A 21,763-nucleotide genomic window follows, 5' to 3' on the forward strand; every position below is an offset into this window, starting at 1 on the left:
CATGAGGGCAGGGGTGTGGCCAGAGGAAGGCCAGTGTGGGCCCCCGAAAACATGGGACCCAGAGTATAGTCCTCTTTTGCTCAGGGATGAGTGTGGCATTGCTTGCCAAATTTTCTTCTTTTGGAAAGTAAATAAAATATAGTTATTTAAATGTAGTATATCAATATATGTGTGGTGTGGAAACATAAAGCAAATAAGAAATCTATAGAATAAATAGTCAAGGTCCCTTTTCAACATTTTCCTAAACCTTCCCCTCTCTTTTCCATTGTTCATAGTGTGATGTGTATCCTTCCAGAATTTTCTGGTCATTTATATAACATGCTATACATATAGGTATGTGCACATATACATATAAAATATGTGTCTGTATATTGTTTTAAAAATATACATAGGATAATACTGTGCATATTATTCTGTAAGCTTTTTTGTTTACATCTTTTTTAAAAGAATGACTCTGCAGTTATTCCTTTTTGTTCTTTCTCTCACTTGAATAAAGTAATATATATGTGTGTATATATATAGAGAGAGAGAGACTGCCTTGGGTCACGTAGTCTGCAAAAAGAAAAGGTAATATATAGTCATGATAAAAAATTCAAATAATAAAAAATGAAATAAATGGAAATGCAAAAGTCTTTGAGGGTTGTCGTCCTACCTTGTTCATAGAAATAACCACCATTAAAAGTTTATAGAGTCTGGCTGTGGTGGCTCACGCCTGTAATTCCAAGACTTTGAAAGTCTGAGGCAGGAAGATCACTTGAGACCAGGAGCTTGAGATCAGCCTGAGCAACATAGGGAGACCGCATTTGTACAAATAACTAAAAAAAAAAAAAAAAAAGAGCTAGGTGTGGTGGTACACACCTGTGGTCCCATCTACTCAGAATGCTGAGACAGGAGGATTGCCTGAGCCCAGAAAGTCGAGGCTGCAGTGAGTTGTGATCACAGCACTGCATTCCAGCCTAGGTGACAGAGTGAGACCTAGTCTTATATAAAATAAATAAATAAGTAGTAATTAAAATGTTTATTGAACTGGTTAAGGTTGCTCATTTTTGGAGATGAGTGATGAACACATTGGGATCTATTATATTGTTCTGTTTACTTTTAGATACTTTCAGAGTTTCCCATAATGGAAAGTTACAATTTCTTAAGGAATACCAATTTTTAAAAAAATTATTGAAAACCTTTTTACCTGATAAAGCTTGAAGATGCTTTCACCATATTTATGCCACATTTTATTTGAAGTCCAAGTTTCCGGCTTGGTCTTGATCTAAGCAAACCAGGGTTAAATGAGAGAGGCACCAGTGCGAGGAATGAACATAGATGGTAATTGAGAGACTTGTGTCTGGAAGTCAAAATGGTCGACTGGCTGAGATAGGGATTCTCTAACAGTGTGGTATTGTTTGTGGTCTGGAATAGGCTCAAGACAAGGAGTGCCCGTGGTGGGGCTGGTGGTGGAAGGCGGTCCCAACGTCATCCTGTCAGTGTGGGAGACTGTCAAGGACAAGGACCCGGTGGTGGTGTGTGAGGGCACAGGCAGGGCAGCAGACCTCCTGGCCTTCACACACAAACACCTGGCAGATGAAGGGTGAGTTGTTGGTTCTTCCTTTTTGAAACTATAGGGGCTATTTATTCCTCCATTTTAGTTCTTTTGGCTGTGCATTTATGTGGGCCAGATATTCTTGGATTATAGAAGTTGAGACTGGATTTTATTTCTCAGTGACTTGTTTGTTGTTCAACAACAAAATGCCCTTCAACGATAACAGTTGTTATTTTCTTAGCTGAAGAATGGCCTGCCTTTAAAGGAAAGCTTGAGTCTTGCTTGAACTTTGGGAAAAGGTGTTTGCAGGGGGAGTGAGGGAGGTGTGGCTCTAGCAATTGGCCATTACAGCCGTAAGGACCTTTCTGTAAGGGAGGTGGCCAGTGTTGGGCCCAGAGCACCTTCAAGTTCATTTGCCCTTGATGGAAATAGCAGAAACTGGGGAGATCTATATCCTGACATTTTCATAGCATATGTCGTGCTTATTTCAGGCTTTAATTCTTTCACCTTTTCAAATAAGAAGATAACTTTTTCTCTTGCCATCCCTCTATCCAGTGTGATTCTTTCAATTTCAAAAGCATGATATTTATACTGTATAAATAAGTACGGTGCCTAAGAACTAAAATGTTGACCCTCCTAATTTAATTTAGTAAACAGTTATCCGCTGCTTATGCTGTAACAGCTCTCCGGAGTGCCTTTGCTTACGGTTGCTCTCCCTGTTCATCCCTCCTGCCTCCACTTCCGCCTCTACCATCTTCCTCTGCTTTCACTCCTCTGCCTTTTCTAAAATCACCCTGGATGTGTGGTTATTAAACCTTTTAGGGTTTCAGATCCTTTAGAGAACATAATACCTATAATTTCTGGAGATTCCCAGGCCGCTGGAAATCTACCAGCTTCAGAACTCCACTTCAGGGTATATTCTTTTCAGGATGTGGCAGATCAACCCATTATCACTTTCTTTCTTTATTTTATAAATGTGAAAATAGAGGCAGAGTCTTGCTATGTTGCCCAAGCTGGCCTCGAACTCCTGGCCTCAGGTGATCCTCCACCTGGGCCTCCCAAAGTGCTGGGATTACAGGTGTGAGCCACCATGCCCGGCTCCATTCTCACTTTCAAATTCAGCCTTCTTCTTGAGCTCCTGCTTCCATTTGCTCCCCCTCATTTGCTCTCCTGGCAGAACTGACCATAGACACCTTTTCAGTCTGGGGAGCTTGTGGGGTGTTTTCTTGTACTGATGTTACCGGCTCATTCCCCTCTCTGGGTTGTGTCAAGACCATTTATTTCTCTTCCAGGATGCTGCGACCTCAGGTGAAAGAGGAGATCATCTGCATGATTCAGAACACTTTCAACTTTAGTCTTAAACAGTCCAAGCACCTTTTCCAAATTCTAATGGAGTGTATGGTTCACAGGGATTGTGTGAGTATGACGAGTTGATGATTCAACTGACTTAAGAACTGCTAATTTATAAATATTGTAGTATTTATTTTCACAATTAAAAAAAATATGATGGACACAGGAAGGGGAACAACACACAGGGGCCTGTCGGGGAAGGAGCAGGGAGGGAGAGAATCAGGATAAATAGCTAATGCATGCAGGCCTTAATACCTAGGTGATGGGTTGATCTGTGCAGCAAACCACCATGGCACACATTTACCTATGTAACAAACCTGCACATCCTGCACATGTATCCCAGAACTTAAAGTAAAAATTTTTTAAATTAAATTAATTAAAAATAAAAAATATGGATTTTTTTCATTTTGATTTTGGGTATATCTAACTCTACAGAATTTGATTCTTAGTTGAGTAAACTTGGCTTCTTATGGTCATTGCTGTCTGTACTCCCCGTGCTTCAGATTCTGGACTCTACTACAGAAAAAGCACTAAGTATAACAATGTTCCGGAAAAGTTATCAGATTTAGTGAAAATTACACAGACGTATTTTCAGAGGGTAAAGGAACAGCTCCGTGTCTTCAATGAACACAGCTTCATGGCACTGAGTTATATGACGGCCTCACAGCATCCTGAGCAAATCCTGCAGGAAATCATTGGGAATGTATAGGACAATGGGAAAAGTGAGAATAAACTCTGGGCTAAAAAATGGAGCCCACAAACTACGGGCTATTGCCATAATGTAGACTCAGGAAAAGTTTTTAGTGTTTTAGTGTTTTAGGGTACTGTGATAAAAAGATTAATTTATTTGATTAATTAATTTATTTGGTAAAGACAGGGTCTTGCTCTTTTGCCCAGGCTGGAGTGCAGTGGTGCAGCCATAGCTCACTGCAGCCTTGAATTCCTGGACTCAAGTGATCCTCTTGCCTTGGCCTCCCAAAATGCTGGGATTATAGGGATAAGCTACCATGCCCAGCCAATGAACAAAATGACTTGGATGATATGAATTATCAATTCTTTTTTTTTTAAATTTTTTTTATTTTTGAGACAGGGCCTCACTCTGTCACCCAGGCTGGAGTGCAGTGGCGAGATTTTGGCTTGCTGCAACCTCCACCTCCTAGGCTCAAGTGATTCTCATGCCTCAGCCTCCTGAGTAGCTGGGACTACAGGTGCATGCCACCATGCCTGGCTAAGTTTTGCATGTTTTGGTAGAGATGGGGTTTCACTGTGTTGGCCAAGCTGGTCTTGAATTCCTGGCCTCAAGGGATCCGCCTGTCTCGGCCTCCCAAAGTGCTGGGATTACAGGCTGAAGCCACTGTGCACAGCCTGGATTATCAATTCATATCAATGACTCAGATGAAATGAAGCTGACAGTTACAGTAAATATGCAGATATGTCATGATTCAAGGTGATCTTTCTAGAATCTGAGGGCTGGACCAAATTGTATAAGATTTTTGGTAATATTTAAGTACCTGGCCTCAGGAAAACCAACTGAAATGTTCTGGCTAGACGAAGCATGACAAAATCTATGTGGAAAACTGTTTGGGGTTTTAGTTGGCCCAATAACAACAATAATAGCAACCATGTTTATAATTAGCAGCATGCCTCTAAATATATTCTTTTCATTTGAAATAGCCCTGTGAGCAACTTCAATATGGCAGTGGTTGTTTATTTCCATTTTGGAAATGATGAAGCAGAAGGCTAGAGAATTTAAGGGATTTGCAGTCATGCAGCTAAGAAATGACAGATCTGCCTGGGCGTGGTGGCTCATGCCTGTAATCCCAGCACTTTGGGAGGCCGAGGCGGGTGGATCACCTGAGATCAGAAGTTTGAGACCAGCCTGGCCAACATGGTGAAACCCTGTTTCTACCAAAAATGCAAAAATTAACTGGGCATGGTGGTGGGTGCCTATAATCCCAGCTACTTGGGAGGCTTAGGCAGGAGAATCGCTTGAACCCAGGAGGCGGAAGTTGCAGTGAGCCCAGATTGCACCATTGCACTCCAGCCTGGGCAACAAGAGTGAAAGAAAAAAAAAAAAAAGATAGATCTGAAACTTGAGTTTCAGAAGAGTTGAAATCTTCTTAATCTACTACACTTTCTATTTGCCACAATAATCAGTAAGTTAAGAAAAGGACGTGTTAAAGAGATTGCCCTTGTGTTTGCCTCTTCCTGCCATCAAGCAGAATAATTAATAAGCAATGTAATGACCAATGAGGGCAAGAGAAGGCAGCAAAAGGCTTGTAGATGATAGGAATTGGGTGGTACAATTGAGGGTTGATTTTATTCATGCACATAGAGGGCGTGTCAGGTGAAAGGAAACAATGTGTGAAGTTACAGATGCATAGTTTTTTATCTTGATGATACCTTAGAAATTATTCAGCAGGTTCCTCTTATTTTATGGATGAGGAGCCTGAGATTCAGTAGCCTCACGATATTTACCTAGGACTAGCTTGTTAGTGGCATACTTGGAACCAGGTCTTGCCGGTCTTGGCTTTTGCATTAAAACAGCTACTTCTACTGTATGAAATGTACTTTAATTTAAAAAGACTGAGATATAGTCATTAATATCAGGTGACTCCCCCCCACTTTTTTTTGAAGCAACAAAAGCAGAGATTTATTGAAAGTGAAAGCATGCTCCACAGGGTGGAACTTAATTAAGCCTTAAGCGCCCGCAGGTGACCCTTTGGAACCTAAGTCACGAACTTACTTGTTTTTAAAAGAGTCAAAGACTGTCTGTGTTGCCCAGGGTACTTGCTCATTGGGTACACTGTAATTACCTTAATTATTTTATGAGAGACCCTTGAGGATTCATTTCTCATAAAAAAACAAGTCTGGCTGGGCGTGGTGACTCGCCTGTAATCCCAGCACTTTGGGAGGCTGAGACCGGAGGATCGCCTGAGCCCAGGAATTCCAGACCAGCCTGGGCAATATAGTGAGACCTTGTCTCTATAAAAATTAAGAAAAGAGAAAAAAAAAAGCAAAAGTCTTAGTTTCCAAGGCTAGGTGAATGGAGGATTTCATTTATTATCTCTTTGAAAGGAGACGTGGTTTTATTTATATCGGAAATTAACATTGAGGTTCTTTTTGTTGTAGCATGTACATAGTAAATTAATGTAATAACATTCCTTCATAAATGTTTCCTCTGTACATGTGGAATTTTTAGTTTTTTTCCCCCAAGTGCCCATAATTCTTTGTTACTCTGTTTAAAAGTTTTCTCTCCTATAAGTAAAAAAAGGTTTTAAAGAAGAATGTTTTCCTCAATTCACTAGCTCCACTCTGAATTCTGCAGGTACTCTTTGAAAGCATTTATTTGTTAGTTCCCCAAATGTATGGCTCTCTGTTTTTCACTGTTGTAGATTACCATATTTGATGCTGACTCTGAAGAGCAGCAAGACCTTGACTTAGCAATCCTAACAGCTTTGCTGAAGGGTGAGTATCTGGATGGGGTTGCAATTGTTCCTCACTTACGCTTCTCATGTTCCACAGTACTCTGTGCTTCTTGCGTAGATATCTTCAAAAGAATATATGATTGTTCCTTTCTTTTACCCTAGGCACAAATTTATCAGCATCAGAGCAATTAAATCTGGCAATGGCTTGGGACAGGGTGGACATTGCCAAGAAACATATCCTAATTTATGAACAACACTGGAAGGTATAGTGAAAATGAAGTTATTTGGAAAAAATATTTTGTGTGATGATCTGTTAGGAAGAGGCAAAAGAGAAAATGAGAGGAGATACTGATTGGTTTGATAGAAGTGTGGGGTAGCATCTCTGTAGGTGGGATAGCTAAGACACTTCTCCCATCGACTTTGCCTTCCTGAAAACCTTCTTTTTTTTTTCCTGGCTCTGCAATCTAGCTGAAGCTGAAAAGGGAAGTTGAGGGAAAGACAGAATGAAAGGTTTTAATTTTATTTTATTTATGTTATTTTACTTTTAGACACAAGGGCTTACTCTGTTGCCCAGAATGTCATGCAATGGTATGATCATAGCTCACTGTAACCGGAACCACAGGCGCATGCCATCATGCCCAATTAATTTCTTTGTAAAATGTATTTTATTTTATTGAGACAATGATTTGCTATATTGCCCAGACTGGTCTTGAACTCCTGGCCTCAAATGATCTTGCTACCTTGGTCTCCCAAAGTACCAGGATTACAGGCATGAGCCACTGTGCCTGGCGTACGATTTTTAATTGATTTTTGGATAGATTTCTATCTTGTTATTTAAAACTCAAAGTTTACTTTCTGCTTTAAAATGTAGTAAGTGTTCACATTAGAAATTAGTGAAAACATAAAAAAGAAGAAAGATTACCCATAATGCTAATGATAATCACTATTAATATTTCATTTTAAAAAATGATAGTTGTGGCTATAATACAGGTATATTATTTTTGGGTCAAGCTAATTAATACATGCACATTGTTTAAAATATAAAATGATATTAAAAGGCAATTTTAAAAGATGGTAGTTCTCTGCCCTGTTAATCACAAGAGCTAGTACCTAGGACATTTTTGATTTTTCTAACGCTTATAAATCTCCATATTTCTAAATAATGTCATATTGCTGTATTTTGGTTCATCAGTTTTAGAAATTTTTCAACACTTCTGTCTTGTGGGCCTCACGGCTGCAATGTGGACCGGTTGCCTCTCCTCCTGGTGCGCAGCTGTCATCCCGGGATGCACCCTCATCATCTTGAGGATTCCCTTGCCTCTTTCCCATGTTAGATGGCATGTCTTCTATGTCCCTTGTCTTCCTCTTTGTTTACTCATTTATTTTGATGGTATACATGTTTCAGTAAGTTCCTGAGAAAGGGAGTATGAGAGATACATATTTTGAGGACTTACCTGTTTGACTGTATTTTAATTCATGATTTAAACTATTTTTTACTACAGAAATTTGAATGCCTAGCTTGCAGCACCCAGAATTTCTATTGAGAAGTAAACACGTTTTTGTTTTTGTTTTTGTTTTCCAGATTCTTTGCCACCATTTTTTTTTCCTCTCTGGAAATTAAAAAAAAAAAAAAAAGTCTTTCTTTTCCAGTGTTATGATGTGTGTTGTTGTGAGTCTGTGTATCCATTTTCTTGGGCACATGATTTCAACCTGCCAATCATATGTTTTCATTGCATTCCATTCCATTCTGTCCCGTAACACCCCGCTGTTGTTCTCTTTTGTAATTCCTATTATTTGAATATTGGACCTTATGGACTGCTCCTCTAATATTCTTATCTTTTTCCTCCCATGTTTCCTATCTTTACTTTGGTAACTTTGCTCGACTTTATTTTTTTATTTTAATTTTAATAATTTATTTATTTATTTATTTTTGAGATAGGGTCTCACTCTGTTACCTAGACTGAAGTGCAGTGGCATGATCTCGGCTCACTGCAACCTCCACCTCCCACACACAAGCAATCCTTCCACCTCAGCCTCCTGAGTAGCTGGGACCACAGGTGTGTGCCACTACGCCAGGCTAGTTTTTGTATTTTTAGTAGAGATGGGGGTTTGCCATGTTGACTAGGCTGGTCTTGAACTCCTGGGCTCAAGCAGTCCACCTGCCTCAGCCTCCCAGAGTTCTGGGATTACAGGTCTGAGCCTTAACTTTAATTTTTAAGGCTTCTATTAAGCTTCTCTTTTTCTGGTAGCGTACTATGAATCTATTAATTTCTTTTTTTTTTTAGTTTTTAGTTTTTGTGGGTTCATAGTGGGTGTATATATTTATGGGGTATCTGGGATATTTTGATACAGGCATACAATGTATAATAATCACATCAAGATAAATGAGGTATCCATCCCCTCGAGCATTTATCCTTTGTGTTACAAACAATCCAATTATAATCCTTAATTATTTTAAAATGTACAATTAAGTTATTATTGACTATAGTCATTCTGTTGTGCTATCAAATACTAGATCTTATTCATTCTTCCTATTTTTTGGTACCCATTAATCATCCCCCTTATCCCCCTCAGTATTCTTCCTAGCTTCTGGTAACCATCCTTCTGCTCTCCATCTCCATGGATTCAATTGTTTTAATTTTCAGCTCCCACAAATGAGTGAGCACATGTAAATTTGTCTTTCTGTGCCTGGCAGTCTATTAATTTGTGAGAGCAAATTTACTTCCTGTTAGCACCCTCCCCTGTGTTTTTCATTAGCATCCAGAATCCAATATTTTCTTTTCCAGATGGAGTCTTGCTCTGTGGCCCAGGCTGGAGTGCAGTGGTGCAATCTTGGCTTACTGCAATGTCCACCTCCCAGATTCAAGCAATTCTCCTGCCTCAGCTTCCCAAGTAGCTGAGATTACAGGTTCCTGCCACCACAACCGGCTAATTTTTGTATTTTTAGTAGAGATGGGGTTTCACCATGTTGGCCAGGCTGGTTTCAAACTCCTGACCTCAGGTGATCTGCCCTCCTCAGCCTCCCAAAGTGCTGGGATTACAGGCATGAGCCCCTGTGCCCAGCCCAGAATACAATATCTTCTTTTATCTTTTTGAGGATATTAATGAGAGCTCTTTTGAAGTTTTCTTCTTCTTGCATTGTCTGCTTCCTGCTAGTTGATGTTTTTTGATCTGTTTGTTTTGGTCTTTTTGTTTAAGTGTAGTGGATCAAAAGCTCTTTGGAAATTCCGAGCCTGCAGTTGGAGCTTGCTTATAGGTTTGAGTTTCACAGTAGGGTGTTCTGACTGCCCTTAGTTTAGGGGCCCCCAGATACCAACATATTCATGTCTTTTCTCTTGTATTGGTGACATTACCACCAGAAAAGAATCCTCTAATTCCCTGACTGGAAGGTGTAAGCCTTGTTGCTAGTGTTATGGGAATTAAAGGGGAAAGATGACTGGAGAGACCCCACCATTAGGGATTCAGCATGTATGCATGTATTTTGTTGCTGCTGGAATTCTGTAGTAAGTATCTGTTTGTCTCTTGACATTTTCCACTTCTACTATTTGGCTTTTTGGTGACTGCTCAGTCAATTATGACTTGACCATTGCTTTCCAGCTTCCAAAATGTTGCATTCTTGTCTCCACTCTTGTCCTCCTTGTCCTTGTAGATTTATTTCATAACAAAAATCTTTACTGTGGTTTTAATGAAGTTTTGAGTGGGAGAAAAATTAGATGAGCGTGTTCAACTTGCCATTTGTACCCAGAAGCCAGGTAGAGTTTAAATGGACACATGACAAATAACAAAAACAAAAGAAGAAGAAGAAACCTTGAATATCTATCAGAATTGCATTAAGCCTGTACGTTCATTTGGGAAGCTTTGAAATCTTTACAATAATCAGTTTTCCCATCCAACTACATGGGACTTTTTTATTTATTCAAGATGTCTTCACTTAAGTCCTGCACAGTTCTTAGTAAGACTATTCATTCCTTCCTTCATTCATTCATTCATTCACTCATTCATCCATTCACTCATCCATTCAAGACAGGGTATCGCCCTGTTGCCCAGGTTGAAGTGTAGTGGTGCATTCATGGCTCACTGCAGCCTTGACCCCTTGGGCTCAATTGTTCCTCCCACATCAGCCTCCCAATTAGTTGGGACCACTGGTGCATTCCACTATGCCTGGATAATTTTTGTATTTTTGGTAGAGACATGGTTTTGCTGTGTTGACAAGGCTGGTTTGGAACACCTAAACTCAAGCAATCCACCTGCCTCAGCCTCCAAGAGTGCTATGATTACAGGTGTGTGCCCCTGAGTCTGGCCTAGTAATACTGTAATTAATTTTTTTTTCCTTTTTTTTTCTGTACCCACTGATGGCAGGACTTTATTTTAAAATTGTTGTGTTTGTGTAATTTTGAGTTCAAAAACATGTAATTCTTTAGTTATTTCTACTTTCTTAATTGTCTTTACATTTCTTATTTGTACTTTCTGAAGCCTGATGCCCTGGAACAAGCAATGTTAGATGCTTTAGTGATGGATCGAGTGGATTTTGTGAAGCTCTTAATAGAATATGGAGTGAACCTCCATTGCTTTCTTACCATCCCTCGACTGGAAGAGCTCTATAATACGGTGAGTATGGAGCATTTCATCAATCATTTCCCTCCAGATTCGAGAAGAGCAATGATCATCAAGCAGACCATCAAGGCAAAACTCCTTATCTGAGGAAGTGAGAAGTAATTGGACTTCCCTATTATCTGAAGCTGGATCTAGTTCCAGGCTTCTTTCCCCAACATTTATAAGTAACTAGAATTTCTATACATCCTCAAACTGCGTGCATGTTAAAACTCGTCGTGCAACCCTTCCTGACATGAAGGCACATGTCTACAAATGCAATCATTTATCATTACCTACATGGCTAACATGGTTCCAGTTACCATTAAACTCCCACTTTAAGGTCCATAAATACTCCTGAGGAAAATTCACTGCTGTGAGCTCAGTTCTGTCTTGCTGAAGCTCCCTTCTGCACTCTTCTCTAGCTTTCTTTGTAATAAAACTTCTTATTCAAAACCTATACTGTTGTCAGTAAATTCTTCCTACTACCTGTGAACCAGTGACTTCCTGTTGCCAGGGATCTGACACCTTGCCTGGTAATTATTTATTGATCAGCTTAAGACTTGTTTACCTCCTTGAATGTTCTTGTACAAAGATAGTTTATAGATAGACTCTTCAACCAAATGAGAAACATTCTTACCAATTCTGTTTTATCCTAGTAAAAACATAAAGACTAAAATGTGAATAAGAACAAATTGCCTTTTATTGAGTTATTGGAAGTATCCCAACCTAAGGCTACTATTAAAATACTGTTCCTGTACCTTTCCCATGTAAACCCTTTGTTGAAACTAGCCTGGCTCACACACTGTGAAAATACCAATTGCTCAAGCCGTGCACACTTCTCGAAATAGCCTTCCTTGTCCTTTAAATCTTATTCTTTCTTCAATGATTTATTCAAGTCTTGTCTTCTTGATTACTACAGTTAGTTCACAATGATTTGTTCCTAGAGTACCAATTATTTGTAACTCTTTTTGAACCCACACATATATTGTTGGTTATTTTTTAGTATAAGTAGCCACTCTTTTCTATTATTATAAACACTCCAGGAAAATAGTGCTTATATTTGTCTGAATCCCTGATTGAATGTAGTAAGTTTTCAATAAATATTTATTGATAGAATGTGCTTGTGTGATAGGATTTGTAATTGTATGTTAAAGGATGGTAATAAATTACCTAAGATTCATTTCTGTCTCTTATCACATGAAGTCTTTACTATCTACATATTTGCATCTTGCTTTGAAAAATATTTCATATAATTACATCTTCTCTTGGAAAATACCTTTAGAATTAATTGGCTTAAGCTTCGTTACTAAAAATGTTGAACAAAACTTTCAGTATTCTGAGTTACTTATGCATTCTGAAATAAAGGTTTTACCCCCCAGCACATGGTAATTAAAGTGAATAATTCTTCCTTTTGTTCTTTATTTCAGAAACAAGGACCTACTAACACACTCTTGCACCATCTTGTCCAAGATGTGAAACAGGTAACCTAATTAAGAAGGCGTGAACATGTCTTTGTATATTGCCTTAGCTTTGTGTTGGAGGAGTCACTGAATTTTGCTTTGTAAAATGCAGATTTGGATGGTTTTGTTAATTACCTATCTTCTTTACCTTGATTTGAACAATTTCATCAACAAACCACACTCTTACACTTTTTTCCTTAATTTGCTTTATGTTTTAAAAGACTTGATCCACCAGTTAGGTGATATTTGCTAATAAAAAGCCATGAATCAGAGACATGCAATGCTTCTAACCAGACTTCAGCTACCACGATACTATGATGGTGCCTATGATGATGATACCAGCTGGAAATAAAGAACTTTGTGGTTGCGTTATCCTTATTGGAGGACTAATATGTGATTTCCATTGTTTTTTGATATCAGTGATAGTTCCAGCCCTCTCTTGCTGCTTTTGTGAGTCTGCATTGTTCTAGGCAGTCAGGTGGCTCCCCTCCCTATTCTATACTCTTGGTCACGTTTTGCTTATGGTGTTCTCAATGAACTGTGATTTAGGTCAAACTTAAAGTATTTGATTCCCCATTAGTTACCAAAACCTGCCAACTTTACCAAACTTTTTTTTTTTTTTTTTGAGGCGGAGTCTCGCTCTGTCGCCGGGACTGGAGTGCAGTGGCCGGATCTCAGCTCACTGCAAGCTCCGCCTCCCGGGTTTACGCCATTCTCCTGCCTCAGCCTCCCGAGTAGGGACTACAGGCGTCCGCCACCTCGCCCGGCTAGTTTTTGTATTTTTAGTAGAGATGGGGTTTCACCGTGTTAGCCAGGATGGTCTCGATCTCCTGACCTCGTGATCCGCCCGTCTCAGCCTCCCAAAGTGCTGGGATTACAGGCTTGAGCCACCGCGCCCGGCCAACTTTAACAAACTTTTATACCTCAGTTTCTTGTCTTTCCATTACCAATGACTTTTATCCACATCCCCTGAACACTGGGAGTACTTTTTATTTGTCACTATGGTTAAAATCCAAGGTACATTTTAAAAATTCTCTTATTTTTCCAAAGTCTGATATTTTGTTCGAAAGAGTGTGAGCTTTCAGGTTATGTTGATGTGGCGGGAGAGTCAGAGTGAAAGGAAGACATTTCCTTGGTAATTTTTTTTTTTGATATGGAGTTTTGCTCTTGTTGCCCAGGCTGGAGTGCAATGGCACAATCTCAGCTCACTGCAACCTCCACCTCTCAGGTTCAAGCGATTCTCCTGCCTCAGCCTCCCGAGTAGCTGGGACTATAGGCGCCTGCCACCGTGCCCAGCTACTTTTTTGTATTTTTAGTAGAGATGGGGTTTCACCATGTTGGCCAGGGTGGTCTGAAACTCCTGACCTCAGGTGATCCACCCGCCTTGGCCTCCCAAAGTGCTGCGATTACAGGCGTGAGCCACCGTGTCCCACCTATTCCTTGGCAAATTAGCAGTAAGCAAAAGTGTCCATACTCATGTAAATTTAGTTTGTATTGATTTATGCAATATGAAAATGATTTTCTTTAATTTTTTTCTTAAACTCTGCCACAGAAAACTGAAAAAAAGTGATGAACTAGGTTAAATATGTTCTAACTAGCAGCAATAAGAGCATTACTTTTGGCATTCCTTGAAAAAAGTAAATTATGAATGTAAAAAAGAAAAATTAAATTATTTACATTCAGATGTATATAGCCTTATTTCTTGTTCCAAGCTTTGTGAACATTAGTCGCAATCTTCATTTCAGAGACCTTGTTCAACACTCTGTGTGCCTTTAAAAATTTACTATAAATGGGCAGTTCAAAAGTGAAGAGGTAGTAAAGTGCGATTTAAGGAGTCAAAATAATTTTTATTTAGACTAAGACCCACATACATGGAAATCTACCACTCAGCCCTCCTGCCAACCAACCATAACACTTGTCTTGGTACAGCCTCACGGTTTTGTTTGTTCGTTTGTTTGTTTGTTTTGCTTTATTGCAATATTCTCTTTATTGTGGTGGTATCAAACTGCACCCACAATGTCTCTAAGGTATGCCTGTATAGAGTTTCAGATAGTTGCTCAGCTCAGCCAAGCGCATATGCTAAACTCTGGGTAGACAAAGACAGACCCTTCCACACAGTCTGTAAAGGAGGACAGACATGTAAGCTGACAACTTCAATATCCTTGTAATATATCCTGTGGGATTTTGGATCATAGGGAAAGTAGATTATAGACACAAAGACCCCCAAATATGTCCTGAAATGTAGAAAACACTATACTGTCTATACTGGATTAAGTTCAATTCAAAGAAGAACCTGGCTGCCTAAGCCTTATGTTTTAATATCGAATTTGACTCTGTCGTTCTATATTCCTTGTTTTCATTTGTTCTACTTCCTCCCATATTCTTGTTTTACATATGATATACTCAGTGCAGTGCAAAGTGTTATATCCGTTTCAACAAAGAGAGAAGCTGAAAAGCTAATCCAATGTTGATTTTGGATCACACACATTCAGTGTAGACTTTATGATTTTTACTTCTGTTGGAGTAGCTATATTATTTCTAGTTAAAAAAACTCTCTATATACATATTTGTTTGTTTCTACTTGTTTAATGTTTTTCTCTTACTTCCAATTAGGAACTCCATATGGAATAAAAAAATTTAAATGTATTTTACTCAAACGTGTGTGTATATATGTTTGTGTGCATAAGTAGAGTGAGAGCAAGAGTTAGAGAGAGAGAGCATGCATAGATGGAAGCACACATTTAATGTCTATGAAATGAGAAAGCATATTAAGGCTAAGATATTTTTCCTTCTGAACTGGCAGATTGCATCAATAGCTGGTCACTTAAATTAATCAGTTTGTAAAGATATTTAAAAGATATGTCTACCTCTTTGCAATTAATTTGATTATGTTCTAATGGCATGGCAAGAGAAATGGAAGAAGATAACTAAACGTTAAAAGTCGTCGCATGTTTTTGTTGCAGCATACTCTTCTCTCAGGCTACCGAATAACCTTGATTGACATTGGATTGGTAGTAGAATACCTCATTGGTAGAGCATATCGCAGCAGCTACACTAGAAAACATTTCAGAGCCCTCTACAACAACCTCTACAGAAATCAAAAGGTAGAGTAATTGAAAAGTGCCTAAGTAAAATTGAGAATGGTTAGGAATTGTTTTAGAAAAATGGCCTGGGAAGTTCAGACAAAAATAGCTCCTAAAATGGTCGTTTTATTTATGGACATTTGTTATCTGCTGTATGTGAAGTATACTGTACTAAGTGTTGCAGTGTTGGCCTGGGATGCATAAGGATCAGAAGTTTAGAAACTCTTCAACAGATTTATGAATAACTAGCCATAATATAAAACAGTATATAATACATGCTAGAGTGACTTAGAAGGGATGTGATGAGGCAGGTTAGAGGGAGAGATGACCAGTTCTTTTTTTTTCCTTTTCTTTCTTTTTCTTCTGAAAATACTGATATCAAAAGCTTAATCAGATTAGATATGTAAACTCATCACAGTCCATAATCTGGAGATAACAAACTTGGTATAAGCCTGTAGTGATTATATGACAGATGTGTGTAGACTGTCCTTAAAAACACAAGTGATACATATTTTATTTTCCATGATAGTTTGAAGAGTCTAGGAATGTAAAATTAGAGTTGTTGGTTAGTAATTAGCAGAGGAAACATTGCCTATTTCTTGAAATTGCCACTATGGATTAGCAACCTGAGGAAACTCATTCTTATTAGAAGATGAGGGGAAGATTAGAAAATGTAGTTTTGGGTATTTTTGTTGAGAGAAGAGAAGGAGCAGTAAAGGGCACAGCCTTTGGATATTCAGGTATGTTTCCACTGTGACAAGGAGACCTTCGTTGCTGGAGAATCAGTGTCATATGGTTTTAAGGAAGGAGACTGGAAAGGCAGTTTGGGGTAAGATCCCATAAAGAGCATAGAATATCAAGCTACTTGAGTTCCTTTATAAAGAGTCAAGTGACGTGAAAGCCCAGCTTAGCTTTCAGAAATGAAAAAGCAAAACAGGAAACCCAAATCTGACACAGAAAAATTATTAAGATTTCAAAGGCATAAGGATACACTTAAGGAGGTATCAGCTACTTCATTTAACTATAATAGACATTGCTGTGAGATCTCCAGTGGCAAGTAGGAGGACTGACTGTGGCGTTGGTGCAGCTCAGTGTGGAGCTTGCTAGGGAAGATCCCTTAGTGCCCTTTCTTCAAATGGCCTGCCAGTATTAAGTCACCTGTTTCTTGGATTGTCTTCCAGTGGAGTGCAGAGTTGATTGTGTGTCATATTAAACGAGATTGTAGTAGTTACAAGCACATGATTTTGGAGTCAGAGACATCTGGCTAGGATTGCCTCCTAGTTTTGCTCTTTAGTTGCTGAGTAATCTTGAACAATAAGCTCAACTTCTCTGTGCATGTTTCCTCATCTATAAATGGGAATAGTAATACTCCTTTTATAAATTTGTCAGAAGGATTACATAAAATAATACATGAAAAATCCATGCTCCTGGTACACAGAGGGTGCAGAGTCATCGTTAATAATAATGGTCATTATGATAATTACTATAATGACACTATTAATTCTATATTACAATAGTAATAATAATTTGGGTGTTGCCTTTAAAAAGTCTTCACCTCATCATTTCTATGCTCGATTTTTTCAACAAATCAGAAACTGAAATAAAGCAGTTCAAAGCCTATAGTTTGGGTTGGGCATGGTGGCTCACGCCTATAATCCCAAGACTTTGGGAGGCCAAGGCAGGAGGATTGCTTGAGCCCAGGAATTCGAGACCAGCCTGGGCAACACAGTGAGACACAGTCTCTAAATAAATAAATAAATACATTTTAAAAAACAAAGCCTATGGTTTTTATCATATTTTATGTTAGTCCCTTTAAGAATGTTTCTTTTGTTTTTGTTTCTTGTTGATGAAAATTTCATACTAATGGCAATGAGTTGTGTTGTTGTTGGGCGTGGCCACTGGAGTTCTGGTGGAGATATTATATAATACCTGAGAAATTCCATAACTTCCTGTCTTAACCTTAACCTTGGAGCTGCTTGTGAATGGGAATTTTTTCTTATCAGAACTGTAAATCTTTATTGCCTATTCTGAACTAGTTCCAGGGAGAGAACATCCATTCATTCTAATGGAATTTCCACATAGTGAAGGAATGCAGATATATAATAGGGAACAAAAGAGTGTGTTCTCTAAGATGTTAGGAAATAACAAAATGCACAATGAGATCATTAGAGGCTCTTGTTGGGTGCTAATCATGGATGAGAGACAGAGGCATGGATATTTGGTAGGACACAACATTATATTTGTTTTTTATTATTGTCTAGAAATAAAATATTGTGACCACTATAATCTTCTCCCCTCATTTTGTCTTATTTTAAAAATGAAATAATAACATGTGCCAGAGAGTGACCAGCTTTGTTCCAAACCTTTCCCAGCACCGGAGACGCTCCTCAGGAAATAGAAATGAGTCTGCAGAAAGCACGCCGCACTCCCAGTTCATTAGAACTGCACAGCCATACAAATTCACGGTACCATTTACTTGTTTTTTGACTTGCAAAAAAAATGTTTTTTACAACTCGAGACTGTTTCTTCATTTACGTCAAAGAAAGGGAGGTGTAAATAGAGGGACCATTTATAAGTGCCATAAACAGATGGTGCAAGTCAAAAGCATAACACAGCTGTCCAGTACCAACAGTGAGCAGAGGCACAGTGATGCTCTGGACTTGCACTTTAGCCTCTCTTCCGTGTTGCCATCCCTGCTGTGTCTAGACAGTGACTCAGTCAGGTAATCTATGGGATGGTACTTTAAAAATGTGATCATTAACCCAACACCATACTCTGATGTCCTGTTCCCCAAGGCCAGTTGGATGTGAAGTCTGTTTCCTTCTTTTCCTTCACTTCTCTGTTGCACTGACCTTTTGCATCTTCATTTTTAAATTTTTTCCTTTTTGAGGCTTTCTTGAAATTAACATAAATCTAATATTACAATATGATAATGATGATGATGATGAGTGTGTGTGTGTGTACAACATTGTTATTCCTCCTAGTCTCAAACTCCTCCAATCCCACTTTACTCTAAGAATAAATGCTTTTGCTCAAGAATTTCCATGCAAATGGTTATTATGTTAGCTGAAAGAGGTTTGCTTTCCATAGTCCCTGGTATGAAAAGGTATTTCATAAAATTACCACTGGTCATCATCAGTGAACATGAATTCCTTTTATTTATAGAAATAGAGGAAATGGATTGGCCGGGCGCGGTGGCTCAAGCCTGTAATCCCAGCACTTTGGGAGGCTGAGACGGGTGGATCGCGAGGTCAGGAGATCGAGACCATCCTGGCTAACACGGTGAAACCCCGTCTCTACTAAAAAATAGAAAAAACTAGCCGGGCGAGGTGGCGGGCGCCTGTAGTCCCAGCTACTCCGGAGGCTGAGGCAGGAGAATGGCGTAAACCCGGGAGGCGGAGCTTGCAGTGAGCTGAGATCCGGCCACTGCACTCCAGCCTGGGCGACTGCGAGACTCCGTCTCAAAAAAAAAAAAAAAAAAAAGAAATAGAGGAAATGGATTATCATTTTTTGCTATGGTCTCTCAAATTAAAAAGAATAATGATTGAATCTTTAGTATTTGCCAGGTATTATACTGAGTGCTTGGTTGAACTTGGAAGGTAGGTGGGGAGGGGAGGATATAACAGTGTCTGAGAAATGGTCTCATCTCCCTCAAAGTCATAACCATAGTGCAGTATGATGAGCCCAGAGATAGAGACACACAAAATGATATAGGAGTACGTGAGGAGGTAGAGTGGCATGGTGAGTGGGGATTTATCAGGTGGAGAATGGTATTTCATGATCATCTGTTACCATTGCTGATAAATATAATCAGAATTAAAGGGAAAGAAACTTCAAATCAATCTATTTGAATACATGTTGGCTACACTAGGGATGTTTTCCCAAAGGAAAGATAATGAATCTATTTGCTAAGTGAGGTTAGAGCTTTTTAAAAATACATCATTCTCATGTATCCAATATGTTATTTTGACCCATTTCCTTGAGAAATTAAAAGTTATCATGTAGTCTCTAATTCAGCACTCATCGTACTGCACTGTGGTTATTATTTTGAGTAAGATGGAACCATTTCTCAGGTATTGTTATATCTCCCCCTATCCACCCATCTTTCAAATTCATATTAAGCACTCTGGGTATATCCTAAAGAGGTACTGGGTTAAGTTATGCTAAATGACCTTAAGATATATCAGTTCAAGCGACTCTGGATCTGTTAAATGCAACAAGAAATAGATTACCTTTTATGGTCTAAATTTTGCTTGCTGGCTTATAGAATCTTATTATTATTTCCATCTCTTTTTCAGTAGTGATTTAAAACAAATCTGTCGGACACCTGCTGTGTTGAATTAGGTAAAACATCATGCATCTGAGTATTTGAAAACTCATTCCTATTTTATTTTCCAACAGGAAAAGTCTGTAGTCCTTCATAAATCAAGGAAGAAGTCAAAAGAACAAAATGTATCAGATGACCCTGAGTCTACTGGCTTTATTTACCCTTACAGTGACCTGCTGGTTTGGGCTGTGCTTATGAAAAGGCAGAAGATGGCCATGTTCTTCTGGCAGCATGGAGAGGAGGCCACGGTTAAAGCAGTGATTGCATGTATCCTCTACCGGGCAATGGCCCATGAAGCTAAGGAGAGTCACATGGTGGCTGATGCCTCAGAAGAGTTGAAGAATTACTCAAAGTAAGTGTTCTCTCACTTCATACTAAACATCAACACTTCTTAGAATGGTTAGACACTTTTATCTCTCTCATCTTTAAACTTGTAGGACAAATGGACTTACTGCCATGCATTTTATGGACTCTCCTATTAAAAGGATCTTCAAGTATTCTAAGGAGCTTTGTGAAGTAAAGGAAGGAGAGGTGGCCTTCAAGTCAGGGGACTTGAGTTCTAGTCCAGCTGTTGACTAATTAGACAAGTCAGTTGACCAGATTTCAGGGCTTTAGTCTCCTAACTATGAAATGTTCAATTAATGATTTTGAAAGCTCCCCCTAACTCAGAACTCTGATGCTAAATTAAAGTAAGACATTGTTTTCATTAAGTATCTCTCAGGAGGAAAAACAAATAAATGCATTTTATTAAAGAACCAGAGAGTAATGGTGGAAAATAGAAGTTAAAAATGCTTTCGGTTTTTAAGTTACTAAAGTGTTACAGTAGTGAAGAAAGAATGAAAACTAGAATCAATGGAAACTAATTTATAATTTTAATTTAAAAAATTCCCAGGCTGGAGGCAGAGGTTGCAGTGAGCTGAGATTGTGCCACTGTACTCCAGCCTGGCGACAGAGCAAGACTCCATCAAAAAAAAAAAAAAGAAAAAATTCCCAGGCTGGGTGTAGTGGCTCACACCTGTAATCTCAGTACTTTGGGAGTTCAAGACCAGCCTGGGCAACATAGGAAGACCCTGTCTCTACCAAAAAAAAAAAACCCAAATTCCAGAGAATGACAATGTCTACCTTTCAGAGGAAACATTCTCCTTGAAAATCACATGAGGGTGTCTCTAGGTCTAGGTCTATAGCTTTCTTAAGTCATGTAGGTATTTTATAAAATCTTTTTTTAAAAAAGTGATTCCATAGCTTTCCTTACTTGCTAGTTGGGTTCTGAATGGTCTTTTTTGTCCAAAAAAACAACAAAACAAAACAAAACAAACAAAAACAAAACTTTATTAGGTCTTATGAGGGAGTCCCAACCAAGCTATGTATAAGCCTATGTATAAGTCCCAAACCAAGCTATGTCCAATAATGTGGAGTGGCTACTCCCCATGAATAGCTCAGGTGTAAATTAAATTCTGTATGCTACAATGTAAACCTCCTAGTTCTGTTCCTACAGGAAAGGGAGAAAAATCCCATTCCTGAGTAGTAATTCCTTTCAAATAGTTTCTGGAAACTAAGATTATTAATCTGCTGTTTGGTGTTGTTGGCTTTTTTTTTTTTTTTTGAAGGAAGCCTTATGATTGATATTTTCTGAGCCTCACATCTAATCTTTTACAATGTTTCTAAATGTTCTAAAATGTTTCTAATAATGCAGCTCTCTCACCTGCCTTTGTTTTCTTCATTTGCCACCTTCATGGCAGACAGTTTGGCCAGCTGGCTCTGGACTTGTTGGAGAAGGCATTCAAGCAGAATGAGCGCATGGCCATGACGCTGTTGACATATGAACTCGGGAACTGGAGCAATTCGACCTGCCTGAAACTGGCCGTTTCGGGAGGATTACGACCCTTTGTTTCACATACTTGTACCCAAATGCTACTGACGGACATGTGGATGGGGCGCCTGAAAATGAGGAAAAACTCTTGGTTAAAGGTAAATTTACTTTACTTGCT

At 38.8% G+C, this 21,763-nt stretch overlaps 1 protein-coding gene across 3 annotated transcripts in view; it reads left to right on the forward strand.

The window, feature by feature from the left end:
* TRPM6 (transient receptor potential cation channel subfamily M member 6) overlaps nucleotides 1-21,763 on the forward strand; it is a 162,445-nt gene that overhangs the window by 64,053 nt on the left and 76,629 nt on the right. Inside the window, exons 7-16 of one of the 3 annotated variants that reach the window (XM_033237090.1) lie at nucleotides 1,414-1,582; nucleotides 2,827-2,950; nucleotides 6,280-6,352; nucleotides 6,475-6,575; nucleotides 10,786-10,920; nucleotides 12,333-12,386; nucleotides 15,329-15,469; nucleotides 17,788-17,913; nucleotides 19,850-20,127; nucleotides 21,515-21,743. In XM_033237090.1, coding sequence (XP_033092981.1) covers nucleotides 1,414-1,582; nucleotides 2,827-2,950; nucleotides 6,280-6,352; nucleotides 6,475-6,575; nucleotides 10,786-10,920; nucleotides 12,333-12,386; nucleotides 15,329-15,469; nucleotides 17,788-17,913; nucleotides 19,850-20,127; nucleotides 21,515-21,743 — 1,430 coding nt within the window. The remainder of the gene's footprint in view (nucleotides 1-1,413; nucleotides 1,583-2,826; nucleotides 2,951-6,279; nucleotides 6,353-6,474; nucleotides 6,576-10,785; nucleotides 10,921-12,332; nucleotides 12,387-15,328; nucleotides 15,470-17,787; nucleotides 17,914-19,849; nucleotides 20,128-21,514; nucleotides 21,744-21,763) is intronic. The other 2 variants (XM_033237089.1, XM_033237091.1) reach the window with 2 other exon arrangements.

The sequence above is a fragment of the Trachypithecus francoisi genome, unplaced genomic scaffold (assembly GCF_009764315.1).
Source record: "Trachypithecus francoisi isolate TF-2019V2 unplaced genomic scaffold, Tfra_2.0 Lachesis_group16, whole genome shotgun sequence".
NCBI lineage: Eukaryota > Metazoa > Chordata > Mammalia > Primates > Cercopithecidae > Trachypithecus > Trachypithecus francoisi.